General features: G+C 38.7%; 1 protein-coding gene across 4 annotated transcripts in view; it reads right to left on the bottom strand.

Moving 5' to 3' along the window:
- Positions 1–2933: 2933 nt before the first annotated feature.
- FMO5 (flavin containing dimethylaniline monoxygenase 5) overlaps positions 2934–21998 on the bottom strand; it is a 42643-nt gene continuing 23578 nt past the window's right edge. For all 4 annotated transcript variants that reach the window (XM_086392204.1, XM_086392205.1, XM_086392203.1 and 1 more), the window contains exons 6-9: positions 18149–18348; positions 14474–14826; positions 8155–8227; positions 2934–5164 (exon numbers count right to left, since the gene is read on the bottom strand). In XM_086392204.1, coding sequence (XP_086248330.1) covers positions 4819–5164; positions 8155–8227; positions 14474–14826; positions 18149–18348 — 972 coding nt within the window. In that variant the 3' untranslated portion in view covers positions 2934–4818. The remainder of the gene's footprint in view (positions 5165–8154; positions 8228–14473; positions 14827–18148; positions 18349–21998) is intronic.

Raw genomic sequence — 21998 nt, forward strand, 5'->3', positions numbered from 1 at the left:
CTAATTTTTGTAAATGAAACTATTTGTATGGTGATCTGCCCTTCTTCAAGATTCAAGTTAATCATTTTATGGCCCAGGATGAACCATTTGGTGCCAATATTATCCCAAAATGCATCTTATGGGTGAGGGGCCTGGTGCCATTCTAAGACATTCCTTTCTTTCAGTAACAGACTGCTAGTGACTATGTAACATCCAGCTGAAGACTAGCAGCGGGGTACTCTTTCTGCCCCCTTCTGATGCCTATGTCTAGAAGCTTTCTCTATCTCCTTTATACTTTAATAAAACTTTATTACACAAAAGCTCTGAGCGATCAAGCCTCGCCTCTGGCCCCGGATTGAATTCCCGGAGTCTTTGCGTGATTCAGCAACAACCTTTCAGTAATACTTCAGTATATATTTTAATAAAACTTTATTACACAAAAGCTCTGAGTGATCAAGCCTCGTCTCTGGCCCCGGACTGAATTCCCGGCGTCTTTGCATGATTCAACAACAACCTTTCAGTATGTTTTATATTACTATTGATAAAATTAACAATGCAGAGATCCAATATTGAGTAAAATTATCTCATTCATGAATGTACTTGTCATTAATATATCATACAATTTGCTAGTGGAGATGACTGTCTTAATATACTCAGCTACAAGAAAAAAATTAACGGAGTATTTTAAGAAAATGTGTCTTTTGACCTTATATTACCATTTTTTCCTCTACAACTGTAGCCTATACTTACTCAGCAAAGGAAAATAATTGCTATAGTAAGTTATAGTGTACCTTATTAAAACAGCTTAATTTGTAGACTAATCAAGGGAAAAGAAAGTAATTTAAATGAATGGTACGGTCCAATATAACTTCTCCTCTGAGAAAATTCCACTAGATTATGGCTCTGGGTCAAATCCTGAACCAAAGGAATATGTTTCTTTTTTATTTAATAATTAAAAAATTTTAGAATAGTTTTAAGAAAAACTTGGGAAGATAGTATAGGGTCCCTGAATAATCCCACATCCAATTTATTTTATTGTTAACATTTTACATTACTGTGGTACATTTGTCACAACCAATAAACCAATCAGTACACTGTTATTAACCAAAATCCATAGTTTATTAACACTAATTTCATTTTCTTTTACTTGTTGTCCTTTTTATTTTCCAAGACCCATCCAAGATACATTACATTTAGACATCAGGTCTCCTTAGGCTCCTCTATACTACAGCAGTTTCAGACCTTCCTTTTTCTTTGATGAGCTTGACAGTTTTGAGATGGTCAGGTATTTTGTAAGATATTCTTGAACTTGGGTTTGTCTGATGTTTTTCTCATGGGTTGACTGGGTTATGGTTTTAGGGAGAAAGACCATAGATGTAAAGTACCTTTCTCATCACATCATATCAAGAGTGCATACTGTCAGCATGACTTCACTGTTGATGTTAATCTTGATCACCCAGTTGAAGTAGTGTTTGTCTGATTTCTCCACTGCAAAGTTAATTCTCCCCCTTTTCATATTGTTCTCTTTGGAAGGAAGTCACTCTCTGCAGCCTATACTTAAGGAGTGGGGAATTGTGATTCAACTCCTTAAGGGTAGTGTAGTTATGTAAAGGTTCAAAATTCTTCCTATGGGTGTTTTGTCTGTTCTGCCCTATTTATTACTCAATCACTTATTTATATCAGTATTGACTCATGGGCATTTTTTTTTATACTTTATACTATAATCCAGTACTAGTGAGGCAGGAGGTAGATTACCACACCCCCCCCACCCAGTGAAGTGATTGGAGATTTATTCCCTGTGGACTGAAACTCCAAAACAAGAATATCTTGTCAAGGGAGGAGGCTGAGCCCTGCCCAGGCCATGTATTTCTCATTCTTGAAGTCAGGAGACCTCCCTGACCACACATTCACAGAAAGTCCCCTTGAAGGGGAGTGCTAAGGGATGCTTTACCCATAGGCCTTTTCCATAGAACCCATCTTGGCACATACGGGAGGATCCTGAGATATACCAAATATGAACACCGAACCAGGTACATCAAAATGATCGGCCAAAAGAAACTGGAAGAAATGCCCCATAAAAATGATTCAAATTGCCACGAAGGGAGTGTGTCCATGTATTTATCCACACATATGGTACCCTTTTTCTTCCTAATAAATACTTTACTGGTTTCACTACTTTCTCTCTTAGTGGGAATTCTTTTCTGCAAAGCTGAAGAGCCAGGGCCTTGTCACTGACGACTGGCCTAGTGGCTAGGATTTGGTGCTTTCACCATCATCTTCAATCTCTGGCTGAGAACCAAAACCCCGCTTCAAGCTGCTGCAGGCCTAAGCCACTCGAGATGGCTAGATTATTTGTACTGTTATTCAGCTTTGGCCACTGGGGCCATTTTCAGTTGGTTCCTGTGTCCCTATGACATACTCCCACCAGTTTGCTTTTTGAGCACTTCCTTACTTTCTGGTACTACAAAAAAGCTTTCTCTCTCTCTTTTTTTTTTTTTTTTGTATAATATAATTAGGAAAATGATATTACTTTTTAATATAATTACAAAAGAAAGATGTGGTAAATTGATGAGTATTAATCAGTAACTGGGGCTTCCCAGATGACTCAGCAGTAAAGAATTCACCTGCAATCCAGGAGACACTGGAGATGTGGATTTGATCCCTGGTTGGGAAGATTCCCCTGGAGAGGGAAATGGCAACCCACTCCAGTATTCTTGCCTGGGAAATCCCATGGACAGAGAAGCCTGGTGGGTTACAGTCCATCAGGTCAAAAGAGTCAGACATGACTTAGCGACTAAACAACAACGACGAGAAAATCAGTAACTAGGGCTTTGTATCTTGAGTTTGTTTTGAGTTCATTTTCCTATTCACATCTGAATTTTACCTTGGTTTAGGATGATGGGTTTTTTTTGGTAAACTTTCATATTATACATAAAGTGAGAGAGTCAATGAGCTTAGAATTACATGCTTTTTATTTAAAGATAAAAGTGAAGTATTACTGATCACTAGGAATTATGTTGTCAAAGGACTATTAATTCAACAAACTTACATGCTAAAAGAGGAAAATGTATATGTTAAAAGAAGGAAATGAAAAAGAAGTGGTTTTTCATTTACTCTTGCACTAGAATAGTCTGCAGATTAGAAAACGCTAGGTCCATTTTAGAGAAGTTACTGTATAGCAAAAGGAATTCTATTCAGTGCTCTGTGGTGAGGAAATGGGGAAGAAAATCCAAAAACAGAGGGGATATATGTATACATATAGCTGATTCACTTTGCCGTATAGTAGAAACTAACAAAACATTGTAAAGCAAGTACTCCAATTAAAAAAAAAAGATACTAGGTCCATTTTAATAGAGGATAAATCCCAAGTATCACAAGAATTATGGAAGGCAAAAGACCTTCTCATTCTCAAAAGGTTTTTCCACAGGCAAAATAGCAGGGAATTGTACAAATATTAATAGTTATATGATTAAGAAGAAGTTGTAGTTCTCACATTTCTGGTTCTCTTATTTATATTGGGAAAGAAAATAATTTCTAGTGTTGTTTCTTCAGTTGTTCAAACTTATTCTTTTGTTAAGTAATAGAGAGCAATCCCAAAATGTATTATACAACAGCATCTTTATGAACACACATCTGATTGGTACATCCAGTACCTTTCTTCATGAAATTCAGTGTGCCCAACAATTAACACTTAGCTAACTTCTCTAAGGCACAAAAACAGGGCAACAATTCTACAGATGAGAAAACAGAATCAACAGCAGCTCTTGGACATAAACTGGAGTCCCTGGTTTTCATTTCATTTGCTTTGTTTTTCACAACTTGCAATTTCTGACATAACTGTTAAAAGTAGAATACCCCCTATATTTAGTTATCATCAATTTTAATTTATTACATAACTGACCTCTTTGAATTACCTTGACTTTCTGTGTGTGGGAGGGTATGGAGGGGAGACAGTGGGAGTTGGGGGTGGGGGAGGAAATCCAGTCACATTTGTGTGTCATACTATAGCAGTTGATGGCTACTTATCACAGTTCCTAAGATAAAGTCTTGTATCCTAACATGACAGCTGAGAGATCAAAAAGGACTGGACCGCTAATTTAAAATCCCAGTTTTTCCAGTCAGGTTGAGCCTGTTGGCAGCTGCTAGATTGTTAGAACGATCCATGAACCTAGATAGTTGAAGGTAGTTCTCATTGAAAAAATAGAGATGTGTTACTTAGCGGAAAAGAATAAAATGACCAGGTATCAGATATACTAGTGAATACATAGTGAAACAAAATGTTTAAGTATCTATATATCTTATCTTAGGTGTGTACAACAGTTATAAGACAACTTTTTTCTCTTATCTCTCAGGAAAAATACATTTAGTTATATATTAAAAACAACAAAAGATTCAGCTTCTAGTAGAAAATACTGTCAGAAGCACAGTTACATGGAGTCACCCATTTCTTATGTAGATATTGGCTTATGTTCCCCACCATAATATTTGATAAATGACGGCACACATTTATTAAGCACCTGCCACATGCCAGGAATTCTGCTAAGGAGAAACAAAGATGACTAAAAGAGTATCTAAGCTCATGGTCCAGGAATTACTGGAAGGAAAAAGTAATGAGTCATAAGAGTAAGGGAAGTAAGTCAATAGAAATGAAATGCTGAGATTTTACTGTAGGGAAAAAAGGAAAAAGAATGAATGCTTTGGAAAGAGAAAGAAAAGTAGATTTCTGGGCAATATGAAATATCTCTTTTTGGGCAATGAAAGTTGTTCAATCTTGTCAGGCTCCAAAGGCATCTGTAGATTCAGCTTTCAAAGAAAACTGGGACCATGACAATGGAACAGCTACAGATAGGTCATAACCATGGCAAAGAAAACAACAGCCAACACAAACTTGGCCATTGTTATTGTCGAAGTGTTAGAATTATCGGTTTCAAGTATTCTTGTCATTAGTGGCTTCTTGATACGATCTTGTGTAGTAAGGATCACTTTTCGAGCTCCATCCCACTTTCCAGGACCCTGTAGACGATACTGGACTGGAGTACAGGGTCCCCAAAATAACTGGAATGCCAGTTTGGGGTCAGTGAAGGCCAGGGACAGAAGATTGGGCTTGACACCCACCAGATCAGCAAGCTCATCCATGGTACCTATATAGTCTCCCTGAATGGTATGGCGTTGGCTTTCCACAAACCTGAAGCAGAGAAGACAGAAACCATGGCCTATTAACAATTCAATCAATCAGTGCTTTCTGAGTACCTGCTATTGGCTCAATATTGGGATAGGAACTACAGAAAACAGAGAAGAAAGAAAAGACACTGTCTCTATCCTTAAGGACCTTTATAATCTACTGGAGTAGATAGGTACACATGAAACAGAGAAGAATTCAAGACTTTGTTAAATCATGTGGTTTTAGGCTGATAAATATAGAAATGTAGAGGAGGGTAGTTGAAACAGAGCTATGTTAAGTTCTTGAAGGATGTGGAAGAAATAGATAAAGTGAGAACAAAGAGCAGAGCATTACAAGTCAAGGGAATGGCACAGTGAAGGAAGAAGGCAACAATGAGTATAGAATGTAAGCACAGAGTATTCGTGGGCACTACCTACAGTAGAGGAAGAATGATGTAGAAAATAAGGGTGGATATATGGAAGCAAACATAGCAGATCGAGATACAGAGGACTCTGATGTTGTCAGAAAGAACCCACCACAAAAATTCTCAAGTTTGGGATCCTCAATTGTTTCATGAGGGAGGTGGAGTCCAAAGGGCAGGACTTCTCAGGACCAACATTAATTTGGAATCCTGAAAGGAGGGGGAGGATGACTTATCCTACAAGTTTCCTCCAAATGGAACCAGATGGAATGATTACACCAAGTACAGATTTGAAGAGCAAAATGGGCTTTTGGGAGAGAAAATGTGGTAACAGTACAATACATATGTGAAAAGTGCATGCTAAGTCGCTTCAGTCATGTCCGACTCTTTGCGACCCTAGGGACTGTAGCTCACCAGGCTCCTCTGTCCATGGGGTTCTCCAGGCAAGAATACTGGAGAGGGTTGTCATGCCCTCCTCCAGGGGATCTTCTCAACCCAGGGAATGAACCCACGTCTCTTATATCTCCTGCATTGGCAGGTGGGTTCTTTATCACTAGTGGGATCGGGGAAGCCAGTGGGATTTAAAGAGTTAACTGATGACTTTCTCTTTTTACTTTCTATTAAAAAAAAAGAAAGAACAGTGGGACAGAAAAGAAATATGAGAAAAGTCAAGTCAGGTTAACTGAGATTAGATGGGCTTACTAGAAATCCAAAAAGGACAGGAAAAGGGACTTCCCTGGCAGCCCAGTGGTTAAAACTCTGCACTTCCAATTCAGGAGGAGGAGGGATGGGTGAAGGAGAGTATGGGTTCAATTCCTGGTCAGGGAACTAAGATCCCAATTCCTGGTCAGGGAACTAAGATCCCACATGCTGTACAGCCAACAAATTTTTTAAAAAAATAAAAATAGAAACGCCAAAAGAAACTATAAAAAACAAGGCAGAAAAAATGATAGAAAATAAATTTAAAATAGAACTGGTAAGATAGAATTCCTGAGGAACTGATAGATAGGCAAAGGAATTTGTGAAATGGGACTAAAGTTTAGAAGAGAAGAAGGTAAGACAGGAAAGAATTTGAGAGCTTTCCCTTATGGGTATTATGTTAGCTCATGGGTTTACAGGCATGTAGTGGGTCAACAGCTGTGGTATTCAGGAAGATGTCACAGAGATACACTAGTACCTGCTTTGTAGGATTGTTTCAAGAATTAAATAAACTCATACATGTAAAACATTTAGTATTTGCACAAAGTTGACCCTCAATAAAAGTTAAATATTGTCCTTAGGAACTGCTCACAGTCAGAAGGTAAGTCAAAGGAAAGAAAGGAGGAAAATTGAAATGGGGTAATAATACATATATTTAAATAATATAATAAATATAATACATGATATAAATATAATAATTGATAATAAATACATACTAAATAATAAATATAATAAATTATTTAAATAATATAATATTGTGACCCCATGGACTGTAGCCCACCAGGCTCCTCTGTCCATGGAATTCTCCAGGTAAAAATACTGGAGTGGGTGGCCATTCCCTTCTCCAGGGGATCTTTCCAACCCAGGGATGGAACTCAAGTCTCCTGCACTGCCTGCAGATTCTTCACCATCTGAGCCATCTAGGAAGCCCAATAATAAATATAATTAATAATAAAAATAATAAATAGTGCCAGGGAAAGAAAGCACTCCAAGAAGGAAGAGGTGTTAAAAAGCACCAAACTCAGTAGTGAAAGAAAAATTAAGTTGTTCATGGATGACTCTTAAGAGAGCAATTTCAGGAATAAGGATGGAAGTTACAATGGAGAAAAGGGTGCCAATTTAGAACATGTAATACAGAATGTTTATATTGTTGAAGTTTGGCAGTGAAAGGAAGGAGGAAAACAGGAGGGCATCTAGAAAGGGTATCAGGGTTAAATAAAAACTTTCTCTTCCTCCCAGAAGGGAGAGTTACACTGGTATAATCATATAACTGAAGAAAACCACATCTTTGGGCATGGGGTGATTGTGCCTCTGACTTTTAGGACTTGATCAACATCAACTTCGTTCAAATAAAAATCCCCCAGTGAATAAGTTTAAGTTCTGAAATTCAGATTGCTAAATAAGCACTAAGCAGCTAGCTGACGGTACCACCTTCCCAGATCATATAGACTGTTCATACCAAGAGCTACTGGGGCCTGAGTATGCTGTCACAGGCCAGCCAGCAAATGTCCTCTGCAGATCTGCAAGTCTACCTACAGATTTGTAATTTGACCATATCCACCCCTCATTAATTCATTGCTGCCCCTCCTTTCTCTGGCAGCTCTAACAGCCCTTCAAGTAATTCTTGCCAAAATAACATACCTGGTTTTCCCTCCGTGTACTTTTTCCTACTTGACTTTTCTTTTAGGCCTTACACATAGGATTTTCTTAAGCTCTTATCTCCTTTCCCATCCATACTCAAATCACTTGGTGGTATTTCTCTATTCTGTTGTGACAAACTATTATTTCCTTTCCTTCAAAATATCTAAATCCTTAAATGAACACAAGGAAAATAAATATAGTACAACATTGCTCTTATTAAGAATTGAGTGGGAAAAATTGGGAGAATTCTTACTGTTTTGCCATATCCTCTTGAACTTTAGCTATTTCTGTCATCATTTCACTTTGTGGGGGCAATGTCTTTAACCCTAAAGAGAAAAAAAAAAAAATCAAAAATTTATGTGTAAAATTACCTCAGTATGAATAATAATCCTATTAACAATGACCTTGCTATGGAGAATTCAAAGGAATACAGGCTAGTTTTCTGTACCAAGGAAGTTACACATTCAGTTGATCACCTTACCCTTCCACCACCAGAATATAACCATATTAACTTTGGTAGCTTACTCTTTCCCACTTTGTCTTTGGAAGAAATTTCTCCTAATCTGCTTTCCAACCAATATCCGCCTCCTCCCTAAAATAGTCTTTCAACTGGGAAATGAGATATGGACATGAGAAAATGATAAAAATTATATGAAAAGTTAGGTTCAAAGTAAAAGGGTGGGAGGATGATGGGAAACACATCTGTTCTTGTACTCAATCACAAAGGGGCTTTATACCACAGAGAGAAGGAAGTAAAAATAAACTGTCAATCTGTTTTATGCCTTAAGTCCCTTGGGAAATAAACCTTACCTTACAAGCTTTTTTATTTGGTGAGAGTGAGGGGTAAGGTTAAAGGCAACTCAATACCCAGTCTTAACAAATAAATTTATGCACCAATGCACAAAGAGTTCCAGTAGCAGGAATTTAACACCAACATCAAGGACATGGCTAAACAAAGGTAGGATAGTACTTAACAATTTGCCAGGAATTTATAGGCACTATGCCATAGAGAAAATTTGAGCCAACTCTAAAGGTACTCATACCTTATGCCTTTGCTTCTGCTGTTTTCTCTGTCTTGTATGCCTTCCCCTTTACTCCTTATTTGTGTAGAAAAAGCCTGTTCATTTCCTCCGTTGGTTGTATCCAACTCTAAACCCAACTCTAAAGTGGAGCCCAGCATGCTACAGTCCATGGGGTTGCAAAGAGTCAGACATGACTTAGGGACTGAACAACTGTAGAGTTTAGAAAACCACCAAAGCTGGACTTGCATTCATTGACTAGAGATTTATTAGCTGCCTCCCATGTGCTAGGCATTGGTCTAGTCTTAGAAGACAAAGGCAAATAAACTTGACTCTTGTATTTAAAGAACTTTCAGGGACTTCCCTGGTGGTCTAGTGGTTCAGAATCTGTCTTCCAATGCAGGGGAGTGGGTTCAATCCCTGGTTAGGGAACTCAGAACCCACATGCAGCAGAGCAGCTAAGCCCTCGCACTACAACTAGAGAAGCCTGTGCCCTGCAAGGTGGACCCAGTTTGCAGCCAGAAAAACAAAGAGCTTTCAACATATTACCTGCTGTGTTTGCTGCTTAGTGGGTAAGTCAGCTAGAAGATTTAGAAGATGATAGGATCTAGAAAATGATAGGATATATGGTAAAAGAAGTGAAAGATAGGCCTGAAAAAGCAGCCTTTATCCAATTTGTGAAGGAACATGCCATGCTATGACATAATGCCTCCTTGTGATCCAGAGAATTGTATCATTTCATATGGTTTGCAAGGGAAGAAAGTTACTAAATGAAAGTGGGATCCTTGCAAGGGCTCTTGAGAGGTTACAAAAGAGACAAAGATTAAAGAAAACTAGATTTTGGTCAAGGCAAGCAAGTAGACTTAGTGTTCTACAAAAGGGTGTAATATTTCCTTAACAAGAGAATAGTAATTCTAGAGAACAAAGGAAGAAGAGAATTGGGACTTGGTAGGAAAGAACACATCAGGCAAGAAGACAGGCTGAGCTGGGCATGTGTGAAATTAGCTGATTCTAAAGGCTTAAAATCAGCACAGTGAGGGTAGAATTCAGGGATGAGAAAGGCAAGAAATTTGGTAGGTAGAATGTAGGGGTATGAGTATCAGAAGAAACTCAGGGTTCCTTTTGGAAGTTTGATAAATTTATAGGGATTCTCTGATGATTCCTTCCTTCCGAGTGTTACAAGAAAGCTGGAGGAATTAGCACTAAGCTCTGCTAGCATAGAAAACTGGGCTTTTTATACAATTCCCCTAAAATCCCCTAATCCCACAGCCGTAATGCAGAATCTTCCAAATGTTTTTTCCCTAATCCTCTCAATAGTTCACTTGTTCTGGAAGAGTCTCAGTTGTTTGTTCAAAATATATTAAGGTACTGTGGCCTATTTTAATGCAATTTTTTCCTCTTACTTAATTGACCACTTAAAAGATCCACTTAATATGACTGGAATTAGCCAACTTAATGGGTTACTTGCATTGGATTGCTGGTCCAGCGCTCAAGGAGTACACAATCTACTGGATAGAATTAAAGAATTAAGAAATGAAAGAACTCTGGGACATCCCTGGTAGTCCCTGTGGTTAGGACTCCATGCTTCCAATGCAGGGGACACGGGTTTAATCCCTGGTTGGGGAACTATGATCCTATGTGCCCTGTGGTGTGGCCAAAAAATTAAAAGAAAAAGAAAAGAAATGAAAGAACTTTGGAGAAATCTGGGAAAGCTCTTTTTTTTTTTTTTTTTTTTGCTAATCTTTTTTTAAAAAATTTATTTATTTTAATTGGAGGCTAATTACTTCACAATATTGTGGTGGTTTTTGCCATATATTGTCATGAATCAGCCATGGGTGTACATGTGTCCCACCATCCTGAACCCCTCTCCCACCTCCCTCCCACCCATTCCTCTGGGTTGTCCCAGAGCACCAGCTTTGAGTGCCCTGCTTCATGCATCGAACTTGCACTGGTCATCTATTTTACATATGGTAATATACATTTTCAATGCTATTCTCTCATATCGTCCCAACCTTTCCTTCTCCCACGTAGTCCAAAAGTCTGATCTTTACATCTATGTCTCATTGACTGTCTTGGATATAGGGTCATCTTTACTGTCTTTCTAAATTCTATATATATGCATTAATATACTGTATTGGTGTTTCTCTTTCTGGCTTACTTCACTCTGTATAATAGGCTCTGGTTTCATCCACCTCATCAGGACTGACTCAAATGCATTCTTTTTTATAGCTGAGTAATATTTCATTGTGTATAGGTACCAAAACTTCCTTATCCATTCTTCTACCAATGGACATCTAGGTTGCTTCCATGTCCTAGCTATTGTAAACAGTGCTGCAATGAACATTGGGGTACGTGTGTCTCTTTCAATTCTGGCTTCCTCAGTGTGTATGCCCAGCAGTGGGATTGCTAGGCTGTATGGCAGTTCTATTTCTGGTTCTTTAAGGAATCTCTACACTGTTCTCCATAGTGGTTGTACTAGTTTTCACTCCCATCTATCACCATAGTTTCTTTTTCTCTACTACCATGAAGTATTCACTAGGGAAGAAGCTGTAATTTTTATAAGAACTCTGAATCCGTTCAGTTGAGTCACTCAGTCATGTCCGATCTTTGTGACCCCATGAACTGCAGCATGCCAGGCTCCCCTGTCCACCACCAACTCCCAGAGCTTACTCAGACTCATGTCCACTGAGTCAGTGATGCCATCCAACCATCTCATCCTCTGTTATCCCCTTCTCCTCCTGTCTTCAATCTTACCCAGTATCAAGCTCTTTTCCAGTGAGTCACTTCTTCACATCAGGTGGCCAAAGTATTGGAACTTCAGCTTCAGCATCAGTCCTTCCAATGAATATACAGGACTAATTTCCCCTAGGATGGACTGGTTGGATCTCCTTGCAGGCCAGGGCACTCTCAACAGTCTTCTCCAACACCACAGTTAAAAAGTAACAATTCTTCGGCACTCAGCCTTCTTTATGGTCTCTCACAGCCATACATGACTACTGGAAAAACAATATCTTTGACTAGGTGGACCTTTGTCAGCAAAGTAATGTCTCTGCTTTTTAATATGCTATCTAGCTTTGTCATAGCTTTTCTCCCATGGAGCAAGCGTCTTTTAATTTCATCACTGCAGTCACCATCTGCAGTGATTTTGGAGCCCAAGAAAATAAAGTGTGTCACTGTTTCCATTGTTTCCCCATCTATTTGCCATGAAGTGATGGGACCGGATGCCATGATCTTAGCTTTTTGAATGTTTTTCACTCTCCTCTTTCACTTTCATCAAGAGGCTCTTTAGTTCTTCACTTTCTGCCATTGGGGCAGTGTCATCTGCATATGTGAGGTTACTAATATTTCTCCCAGCAATCTTGATTCCAACTTGTGCTTCATCCAGCCCAGCATTTTGCATGATGTACTCTGCATATAAGTTAAATAAGCAGGATGACAATATACAGCCTTGAAATACACCTTTCCCGATTTGGAACCAGTCTGTTGTTCCATGTCTGGTTCTCACAGTTGCTTCTTGACCTGCCTACAGATTTCTCAGGAGGCAGGTGAGGTGGTCTGGTATTCCCATCTCTTTAAGAATTTTTCACAGACAGTTGTGATCCACACAGTCAAAGGGGCTTCCCCGGTGGCTCAGCTGGTAAAGAATTCGCCTGCAATGAGGGAGAGCTGGCTTTGATCCCTGGGTTAGGAAGATCCCCTGGAGAAGGAAAAGGCTACCCACTCCAGTATTCTGGCCTGGTGAATTTCATAGGGTCACAAAGAGTTGGACACAACTGAGCAACTTTCACTTTTCACACAGTCAAAGGCTTTTGCATAGTCAGTAAAGCAAAAGTATATGTTTTTCTGGAATTCTTTTGCTCTTTCTGTGATCCAACAGATGTTGGCAATTTGATCTCTGGTTTCTCTGCCTTTGCTAAATCCAGCTCGTACATCTGGAATTTCTTGGTTCACACGCTGTTGAAGCCTAGCTTGAAGGATTTTGAGCATTACCTAGCTAGCATGTGAAATGAGTACAATTGTGTGGTAGTTTGAACATTCTTTGGCATTTCTCTTCTTTGGAATTGGAATGAAAACTGAACTTTTCCAGTCCTGTGGCCACTGTTGAGTGTTCCAAATTTGCTGGCATTTTGACTGCAGCACTTTCACAGCACCATCTTTTAGGATTTAAAATAGCTCAGCTGGAATTCCATCACCTCCACTACCCTTATTTGTAGTGATGCTTCTTAAGGCCCACTTGACTTCACACTCCAGGTGAGTGACAACACCATCATAGTTGTCTAGGTCATTAAGATCTTTTTTGTATAGTTTTCCTGTGTATTCTTGCCACCTCTTCTTAATATCTTCTGCTTCTGTTAGGTCCATAGTGTTTCTGTCCTTTATTATGCCCATCTTTGCATGAAATGTGCTTTTGGTATCTCTAATCTTCTTGAAGTGATCTCTAGTCTTTCCCATTCTATTATTTTCCTTTATTTCTTTGCATTGTTCACTTAGGATGGTTTTCTTATCTCTCCTTGCTATTCTTTGGAACTCTGTATACAGATGGGTATATCTTTCCTTTTCTCCTTTGCCTTTCACTTCTCTTTTTTTCTCAGCTATTTTTAGGGCCTCCTGAGACAACCATTTTGCCTTTTTGCATTTCTTTTTCTTAGGGATGGTTTTGATCACTGCCTCCTATACAATGTTATGAACCTTCATCCATAGTTCTTCAGGTACTCTGTCTATCAGATCTGATCCCTGAATCTATATGTCAGCTCCTTTTTAGTACTTCAAATGGCACATTTTCAAATCCCTTAACCATTCTTATCTCTCTCCTTTTAATGTACTCCAGTTTCACTTTTAAAATATCTTTAGGTGTGGTCTGACCACAGTGTGGTCTGACTTAGAGAAGAATTTTGTAAATTCCAGGATATTATAGTTTTTTAATGATGTCAGGTATAATTAAGTCTTTTAGAAGCCACATTATTCTGCTAATTCATACTGAACCTACTATCCCAAACCCTACAGTTTTTTCTCATGTTCTCATAGCCAAAACTTTCTGAAAAAGGGAATATAAAGGGGGAAATTGAGAATTTGAGTGGCTGAATCTTCTATATTCTGGACTAGTCTTTACCAGGTCTTAATTTTTTGCTGAAATCAAGTCACAGCACTTCTATATTTGACTTTCTCTAACTATAATAAAAGAAGACTGCTTCACAAATATGTATCCATTTTCTAAAATCTAGAAGAGTGGATTTTAATCTGGAGTGCACATTTTAATCACCTGGGGAACATTTTCTCAATGATTTTATATCAGCTCCATCTCGGACTTATTAACTAAATACCACCAGCAAAACATGCCTATTTTGGGAAAATTTCCCAGGAGATTTTGCTATAGGTCCATGGTTATAAATTACTACTTTATATTCCCTCAACAATTAATTTTTGAGCACTAACTTTGTGCCAGGCACTGTTTTAATCATACATACTATCTATCTGGCTATTTATAAGCAAGAACATAAATATAATTAAACATACTGCTAAGTAATCAGGTAATCATCTTACATGGTCACTTACCTTTAAATACTTGAGTGGCCCAGCGTCCTTGGAGCTCTGAAATGGGCATAATGGCACCCAAGGGCTGGATCAAGCCTATGATTGCAAGAGTTGGCTTTTCAAGGTTAGGAGGGAAGACCTTTTTATACAGGGATACCTTGTTTTTGACTACTTTGACAGAATCTTCAAGAAAAGGAAATGCAAAGCTATAGCCTGTAGCAAAGATAACAGCATCAATGTCATCTTCCCTGGAGCCGTCCTCAAATATGGCTGCTGTCTCTGTGAACTCCTTCACATTTGTTTTTACCTTCACAAAGCCAGAAATTATACGGTTTGGCAGGTCATCATTTACTGTTGGATGCTGACTGAGAGCTCTGTGAATGATGATAAAGGAGAAATGAGAGAGATCATGAGAGAGAGAGAGAGAAATCATTACCATGTAAGTAAAATTCTGCTTCAATTGAGGTGGTTAATCAATATGCCAATAGTCTCCCTTTATTCATGAAATTTGGAAACAGTCTAATATACACCAGCTTGATAAAGATAAGGACGATCTCAGAGTAGATGTTGGACTGTGGAAGGCATTGAAAGGGGAGATGTTGGAGAAGTAAGGGAAGAATGGTCTTATTTGAAAAGTACATGTATGGTTTCTCAAGGAATAATAATGCTCTTGGTGACATAATAAGGCCACAGTCTAGTGGTTTCTATCCATATGTCAGAAAGTCTGCAGAACTGTATTATCAGCATCCTACTGAGCCTCATTTTAGTTTCAAAGGCCCAGGAGGTAGACTTGAACCATCATCTTCCAAACTGTATAATGAACTACATGTGTATAGTAATTTACTTTTATAAATTGATTTTACATACATTAACATAAACCTAATGAAGGAGGCAGGACAGTTACCATTATCCAGGTTTTACAGATGAGGAAACTGAGGACTAAAGAAGTTAAGTGACTTGCCTAAGGTCCTGCAGCCTAGGACTTTAGGATTTATATCAAAATGGCTTTTTATGAACTCCCTTGAGATCCTCTGGGCATGGTAAGTGGTATTTCCTAGAAATAGTATAGGATAAGGTGACAAAAAAATGACAGGTTTGCAGAATTTGGACCTTTCTAAAAACAGTCTGAATCCTTGGATATTGTGTTAACAGGCTCTGATAATCCTCAGCCTGTCATGTTCGGACAGAGCTGGCCTCTTCTCAGGAACTGGTCTGTTTAAACAGTATTACTGGCTTGTTGCATTTAGTAATTCTTTGACTCAAACCTTTAGGTTTGTGATTCTGTTCTCATTCTAACCTCATTTCATCTTTCCCTCCAAACTTACTCCTTTTCACTAACAGTACCACAATTCCACACTGTTGCCCAAATCACAGAACTGTGAGTCTTATATCTGGTTACCAAGGCCACCCTTTCTCCTTTAAACATCTTCAGAATTGTTTTACTCATTCTGTTTCACCTGGACTGTTATAGTTGTCTTCAGGGTCTTCTGCTCCATCCCCCTTCAATCTATGTTCTACATTTTTTTGGGAGTGATTGTTCAAAAATGTATTTATTATTATTATGTCACTCGGTTAAAACCTTTTGATGATGGCTCTGGACTGTCTTCGTTCTAAACTTTTTATTTTATTTATTTCCAGCGAACCTGGAGATGTACTCAGGCACTCTTCTATCTCTGCCTAGTAGTCCAGCCCAACAAAACTATATGCAGGTCTTACAGCATAATGTATTTTTTGCTATTCTAAGACCTTGTATTTATAATTAGAACGCTACTTCCTTACCCATTTTGTTTGACTATCTCCTATTATTTCATAAAGACTCAGTTTATTTTTGTGATTCCCAAAGTTTTGGATGCTACAGTTTCCATAATTGGGTCAAATAAATGGCTGAAAGTTTGTTGGGAAACACACTCTCCAAGTATCATCCCACTGATTAATTTCAAAGGAAAAAAATATCTTTACAGAAGAGAAACCTGGTAGCTACTACCAAATCCATGTGATCAAATTTAACATCATTAATATGCAATAAACTGTTGTCATTTGGTTTCTCATGTGATCCACCAAGAAGGCACAACACAACCTATGAGTATTGGCACCAGAACCATTTAATCTAAATATAATAGAGGAAGAATAACTATGAAAGTCCAAATTTAGAGACTTCCTGCAAAACAAATGGCTTCAATTCTTAAAAAAAACAAAAATCCGTGTAAAAAATAGAGAATTATTTCAGATTAAGAGAGACAAAAGAGAGATGACAACTGAATGCCATGGTATAATACCTGACAGGATCCTAGATTTTAAAAATAAAAAAGCTACAAAGAATTCCCTGGTGATCCAGTGGTTAGGACTCTGCACTTTAAGCCACACAGTGTGGCTCCAAAATAAAAAGCTACAAGTATTATTGAAACAATTTGGGAAATTTGAATATGCAATATATTATCAATAGATAATGGTAGTTTATCAATGTTCAGTTTGCTAAGTCTGGTAATTATATTATGTTTATGTAGAAGAATGCCCTTTTTCTTAGGCAATGTATGCTAAAGAATGTAGGGTAAAGTGTCTTATTGACTACAAGTAGTTGCTCAGAGTCAGACACGGCTGAGCAACTTCACTTTCACTTTTCACTTTCATGCATTGGAGAAGGAAATGGCAACCCACTCCAGTGTTCTTGCCTGGAGAATCCCAGGGACCAGGAAGCCTGGTGGGCTGCCGTCTATGGGGTCGCACAGAGTCGGACATGACTGAAGCGACTTAGCAGCAGCAGCAGCAGCAGTTACTCTCAAATAGTTCAGGGAAAAAATGTATGAATGCATGCATGGATATATAGATACTATATATGTATGGATCTATATACCTCCAGAAAGAGAGAGAAAGGAAATATAGTGAAATGGTAATAATAGGTCAACCTAAATGAAGGGTATATGGGTGTTCATTGTACTTACTATTTTATAGCAAGTAAATCTAAACATTAAAAAAAATTAAAAGTTGGAGGGAGTAAAAAGCATTTAAAATCACCCTCTGGAAATGCTATCACAGTCCACTTCTGTGTGAAGACTTCTGTCCTTCATAATCTCCATGCATTTCTCTTATAACATCATATTCTACCATCTGTCTTCTTGTTAGAGTATTTAAAGAACTAGCCATTTCTCATTTATTGCTTACTTGATCTCGGGCAAGTTAGTTTCTCTAATTGTCAATTTTTATATTTGCAAAATGGAGATCAAAATAGTACCAACCTATAGGGCTACTGTGAGGACTAAATGAGATCATGCATGTAACACATTTAGCACCATGTTTGTCTTATATTAAGTCTTCAGAAAGGTAAGATGTTAGTATTACTATTAGGTCTTGAGTCTCAGTATTCTCAAGCCAGTTTACTGCTTGGCTCAGATGCTCAGTTGTTAGATGAGTGAAGGATGCACTGCCCTCTACTACCATTTTATTGTTGCTGTTGGGCATCGTGTAAAAAGAACTCGTACCTTGGAGAATGATAAAATGATTAATGCCAAGGAGAATTCTAGACTGAAAATTACAGACCAGTAGATCTTGGACTTCCGTGGGGGCAAGGTAGAAATCTGATTTCTGATTCTGTGCATCTGTTTCATGTACAGGTAGAGATAAGCTCTACTGTTAGTCTGTGGGCACAGCCTTTATACTTTGCTTTGGCCATCCCTGCCAACTCCAAGCCTTGGAACATACCTGTGTTTAGGCTTCAGGCCAAACATTTCATGATTAAACCTTTGGTTCATCTTTTTTTCCAAATATCTATTTGTTGCTGATTCACCAGTAATCTTCTTCAGCAAATGATTAAATCGAGATGACAAAATTGTATCAAAAGGATATCCATAGTCTCCTACACGATTGAGGATCCAAGCCCCTCTTCTGGTGCTGAGGAAAACCTGAGAATGGGGAAAAAATAATTTTTGCTTTTGCCATTCTCTGAAGAAATGGGAACCCATTTTTTTCAAGATGAAGTTCAAACTCATTAATCTGGCTTTTTATTCCCTGCCTATCTCTTTATTTATTTAAATTTCCTGCCATTTTCTTCTCAAACACTAAGCTTACAATTAAATTGGTATATTCACTGAACAAGAATATATCTTGCTGTAAGCTACCACTGCATTTCTGTTTAATGTCATTATGCCTCCCTGAAAGGCCCCCTATTCCCTAAATTCTCCAAAGCTTATTCCTTTTTAAGATCCAGAATCAAGTCTCCCTCCTCCATAAGATACCACTGATCATTCTGGCTGATAATTTTCTCTCCATTTTCTGAACTTCTCTAGCACTTATCACCTGTCCAATTCATCTAAAATCAGGGGACAATAAAGCTGACAGCAAGTGGACATCATTTAATCTAAAACCTTTAATCTTTTCTTTGACATTGTTTGCATTATTACAAAAAAACATCAACTATACTGATATTTAACATTGTATATTCTGATTTTTGTCTTTCCGAATGTATTTTCTCCAAGGTGGAAGGTATAGCACATACATCTTCTAGTTCCCAACATACCATCATCACCATTTCCATTTATTGAGAATTATAACCCGTAAGTCATTGTACTAGGTCCTTTATCTGTATTTTTATTTGATCAATAAATAAATACCTCTTGAGGTAGGTAATGTTATGTCCATTTGATGGATGAGAAACATGGAGAAGATGAATAATTTGCCTGAACTCATATAGCTACTAAGTGGTAGAGCTGAATTTCTAACCTAAGTCTTACCTATGCCAAAGCTTGTGCTTAAGAAATGTTTCAGTTATTTAAGGGAAAAACTGAATATTGCGAGTAGAACAACACGGGAGCTGGTCACTCTTTCTGTGTCATCTGCTGGCTCAAGTCCACATTCAGAGCTAATAAAAGTTTGGTATTCAGCTACTTGGCAAAAGCATCACTTTGTCTACGTTATAACACTCTCTAGAGATACTTTCCAGGGTTGTAAGCTATTTAAGCGGAGAAGGCAATAGCACCCCACTCCAGTACTCTTGCCTGGAAAATCCCATGAATGGAGGAGGCTGGTGGGCTGCAGTCCATGGGGTCGTGAAGAGTCGGACACGACTGAGCGACTTCATTTTCACTTTTCACTTTCATGCATTGGAGAAGGAAATGGCAACCCACTCCAGTGTTCTTGCCTGGAGAATCCCAGGGACGGGGGAGCCTGGTGGGCTGCCGTCTATGGGGTTGCACAGAGTCGGACATGACTGAAGTGACTTAGCAGCAGCAGCAAGCTATTTAAGTACAATGTTTTGTGGGGTTTTTTTTTGTTTTTTGTTTTTTTTTGGTCCATGCCATGCAGCAAGTGAGATCTTAGTTCCCCAACCAGGGATTGAACACGCACCCTCTGCAGTGGAGTCTTAACCACTGTACTGACAGGGAAGTCCTTATTTCACGGTTTTTTGTTTAAGTCCTCCTGTTAAAAGGTGACCTGTCTACAGAGGGATGATCATATACTTCATACATGTATTCTCACCAATGGTGCCCTTAAGCACTATCATAATTAAGCACTTTATATGTGTCACAGTTGAAAGAGCATGCATGGTCTTAGGAATCAAATGATTTTGTGTGCAGTCTATGTAACTTTTAAAATATAGGTTATAAGTAATGTAAATGCTCAGAGCTTCAGTTAAAAAGTTCTCAACCAATACATTATAAAGCAATTATCCTCTATTTAAAAAATAGTAAAAACTTCTCTATGTATAAAATAGTGACAATAATACATATGTCACAAACCTTTATCAGAAACATATCCACCTTACCTTAACCCACTCTTGCTGCCTTGTTCTTTGGCAATTTATGGTTCCTCAGTGCTTGTAAAGAAATAGAGGAAAACAACAGAATGGGAAAGACTAGAGATCTCTTCAAGAAAATTAGAGATACCAAGGGAACATTTCTTGCAAAGATGGGCTCAGTAAAGAACAGAAATGGTATGGACCTAACAGAAGCAGAAGTTATTAAGAAGAGGTGGCAAGAATACACAGAAGAACTGTACAAAAAAAGATCTTCATGACCAAGATAATCACAATGGTGTGATCACTGACCTAGAGCCAGACATCCTGGAATGTGAAGTCAAGTGGGCCTTAGAAAGCAGCACTACGAACAAAGCTAGTGGAGGTGATGGAATTCCAGTGGAGCTATTTCAAATCCTGAAAGATGATGCTGTGAAAGTGCTGCACTCAATATGCCAGCACATTTGGAAAACTCAGCAGTGGCCACAGGACTGGAAAAGGTCAGTTTTCATTCCAGTCCCAAAGAAAGGCAATGCCAAAGAATGCTCAAACTACCGCACAATTGCACTCATCTCACAGGCTAGTAAAGTAATGCTCAAAATTCTCCAAGCGAGGCTTCAGCAATACATGAACCGTGAACTTCCAGATGTTCAAGCTGGTTTTAGAAAAGGCAGAGGAACCAGAGATCAAATTGTCAACATCTGCTGGATCATGGAAAAAGCAAGAGAGTTCCAGAAAAACATCTATTTCTGCTTTACTGACTATGCCAAAGCCTTTGACTGTGTGGATCACAATCAACTGTGGAAAAGTCTGAAAGAGATGGGAATACCAGACCACCTGACCTGCCTCTTGAGAAACCTGTATGCAGGTCAGGAAGCAACAGTTAGAACTGGACATGGAACAACAGACTGGTTCCAAATAGGAAAAAGAGTACGTTAAGGCTGTATATTGTCACCCTGCTTATTTAACTTATATGCAGAGTACATTAGGAGAAACGCTGACCTGGAAGAAGCACAAGCTGGAATCAAGATTGGCCAGAGAAATATAAATAACCTCAGATATGCAGATGACACCACCCTTATGGCAGAAAGTGAAGAGGAACTAAAAAGCCTCTTGATGAAGGTGAAAGAGGAGAGTAAAAAAGTTGGCTTAAAGCTCAACATTCAGAAAACGAAGATCATGGCATCTGGTCCCATCACTTCATGGGAAATAGATGGGGAAACAGTGGAAACCGTGTCAGACTTTATTTTTGGGGCTCCAAAATCACTGCAGATGGTGACTGCAGTCATGAAATTAAAAGACACTTACTCCTTTGAAGGAAAGTTATGACCAACCTACATAGTATATTCAAAAGCAGAGACATTACTTTCCCAACAAAGGTCCATCTAGTCAAGGCTATGGTTTTTCCAGTAATCATGTATGGATGTGAGAGTTGGACTGTGAAGAAAGCTGAGCACCGAAGAATTGATGCTTTTGATCTGTGGTGTTGGAGAAGACTCTTGAGAGTCCCTTGGACTGCAAGGAGATCCAACCAGTCCATTCTAAAGGAGATCAGTCCTGGATGTTCATTGGAAGAACTGATGCTAAAGCTGAAACTCCAATACTTTGGCCACCTCATGTGAAGAGTTGGCTCAGTGGAAAAGACTCTGATGCTGGGAGGGATTGGGGGCAGGAGGAGAAGGGGACAACAGAGGATGGGATGGCTGGATGGCATCACTGACTCGATGGACGTGAGTCTGAGTGAACTCCGGGAGTTGGTGATAGATAGGGAGGCCTGGCGTGCTGTGATTCATAGGGTTGCAAAGAGTCAGACACAACTGA

This window comes from Bos grunniens, chromosome 3 (assembly GCF_055505025.1).
Source record: "Bos grunniens cultivar Pamir isolate PY7600 chromosome 3, Bosgru_T2T1.0, whole genome shotgun sequence".
Taxonomy (NCBI): domain Eukaryota; kingdom Metazoa; phylum Chordata; class Mammalia; order Artiodactyla; family Bovidae; genus Bos; species Bos grunniens.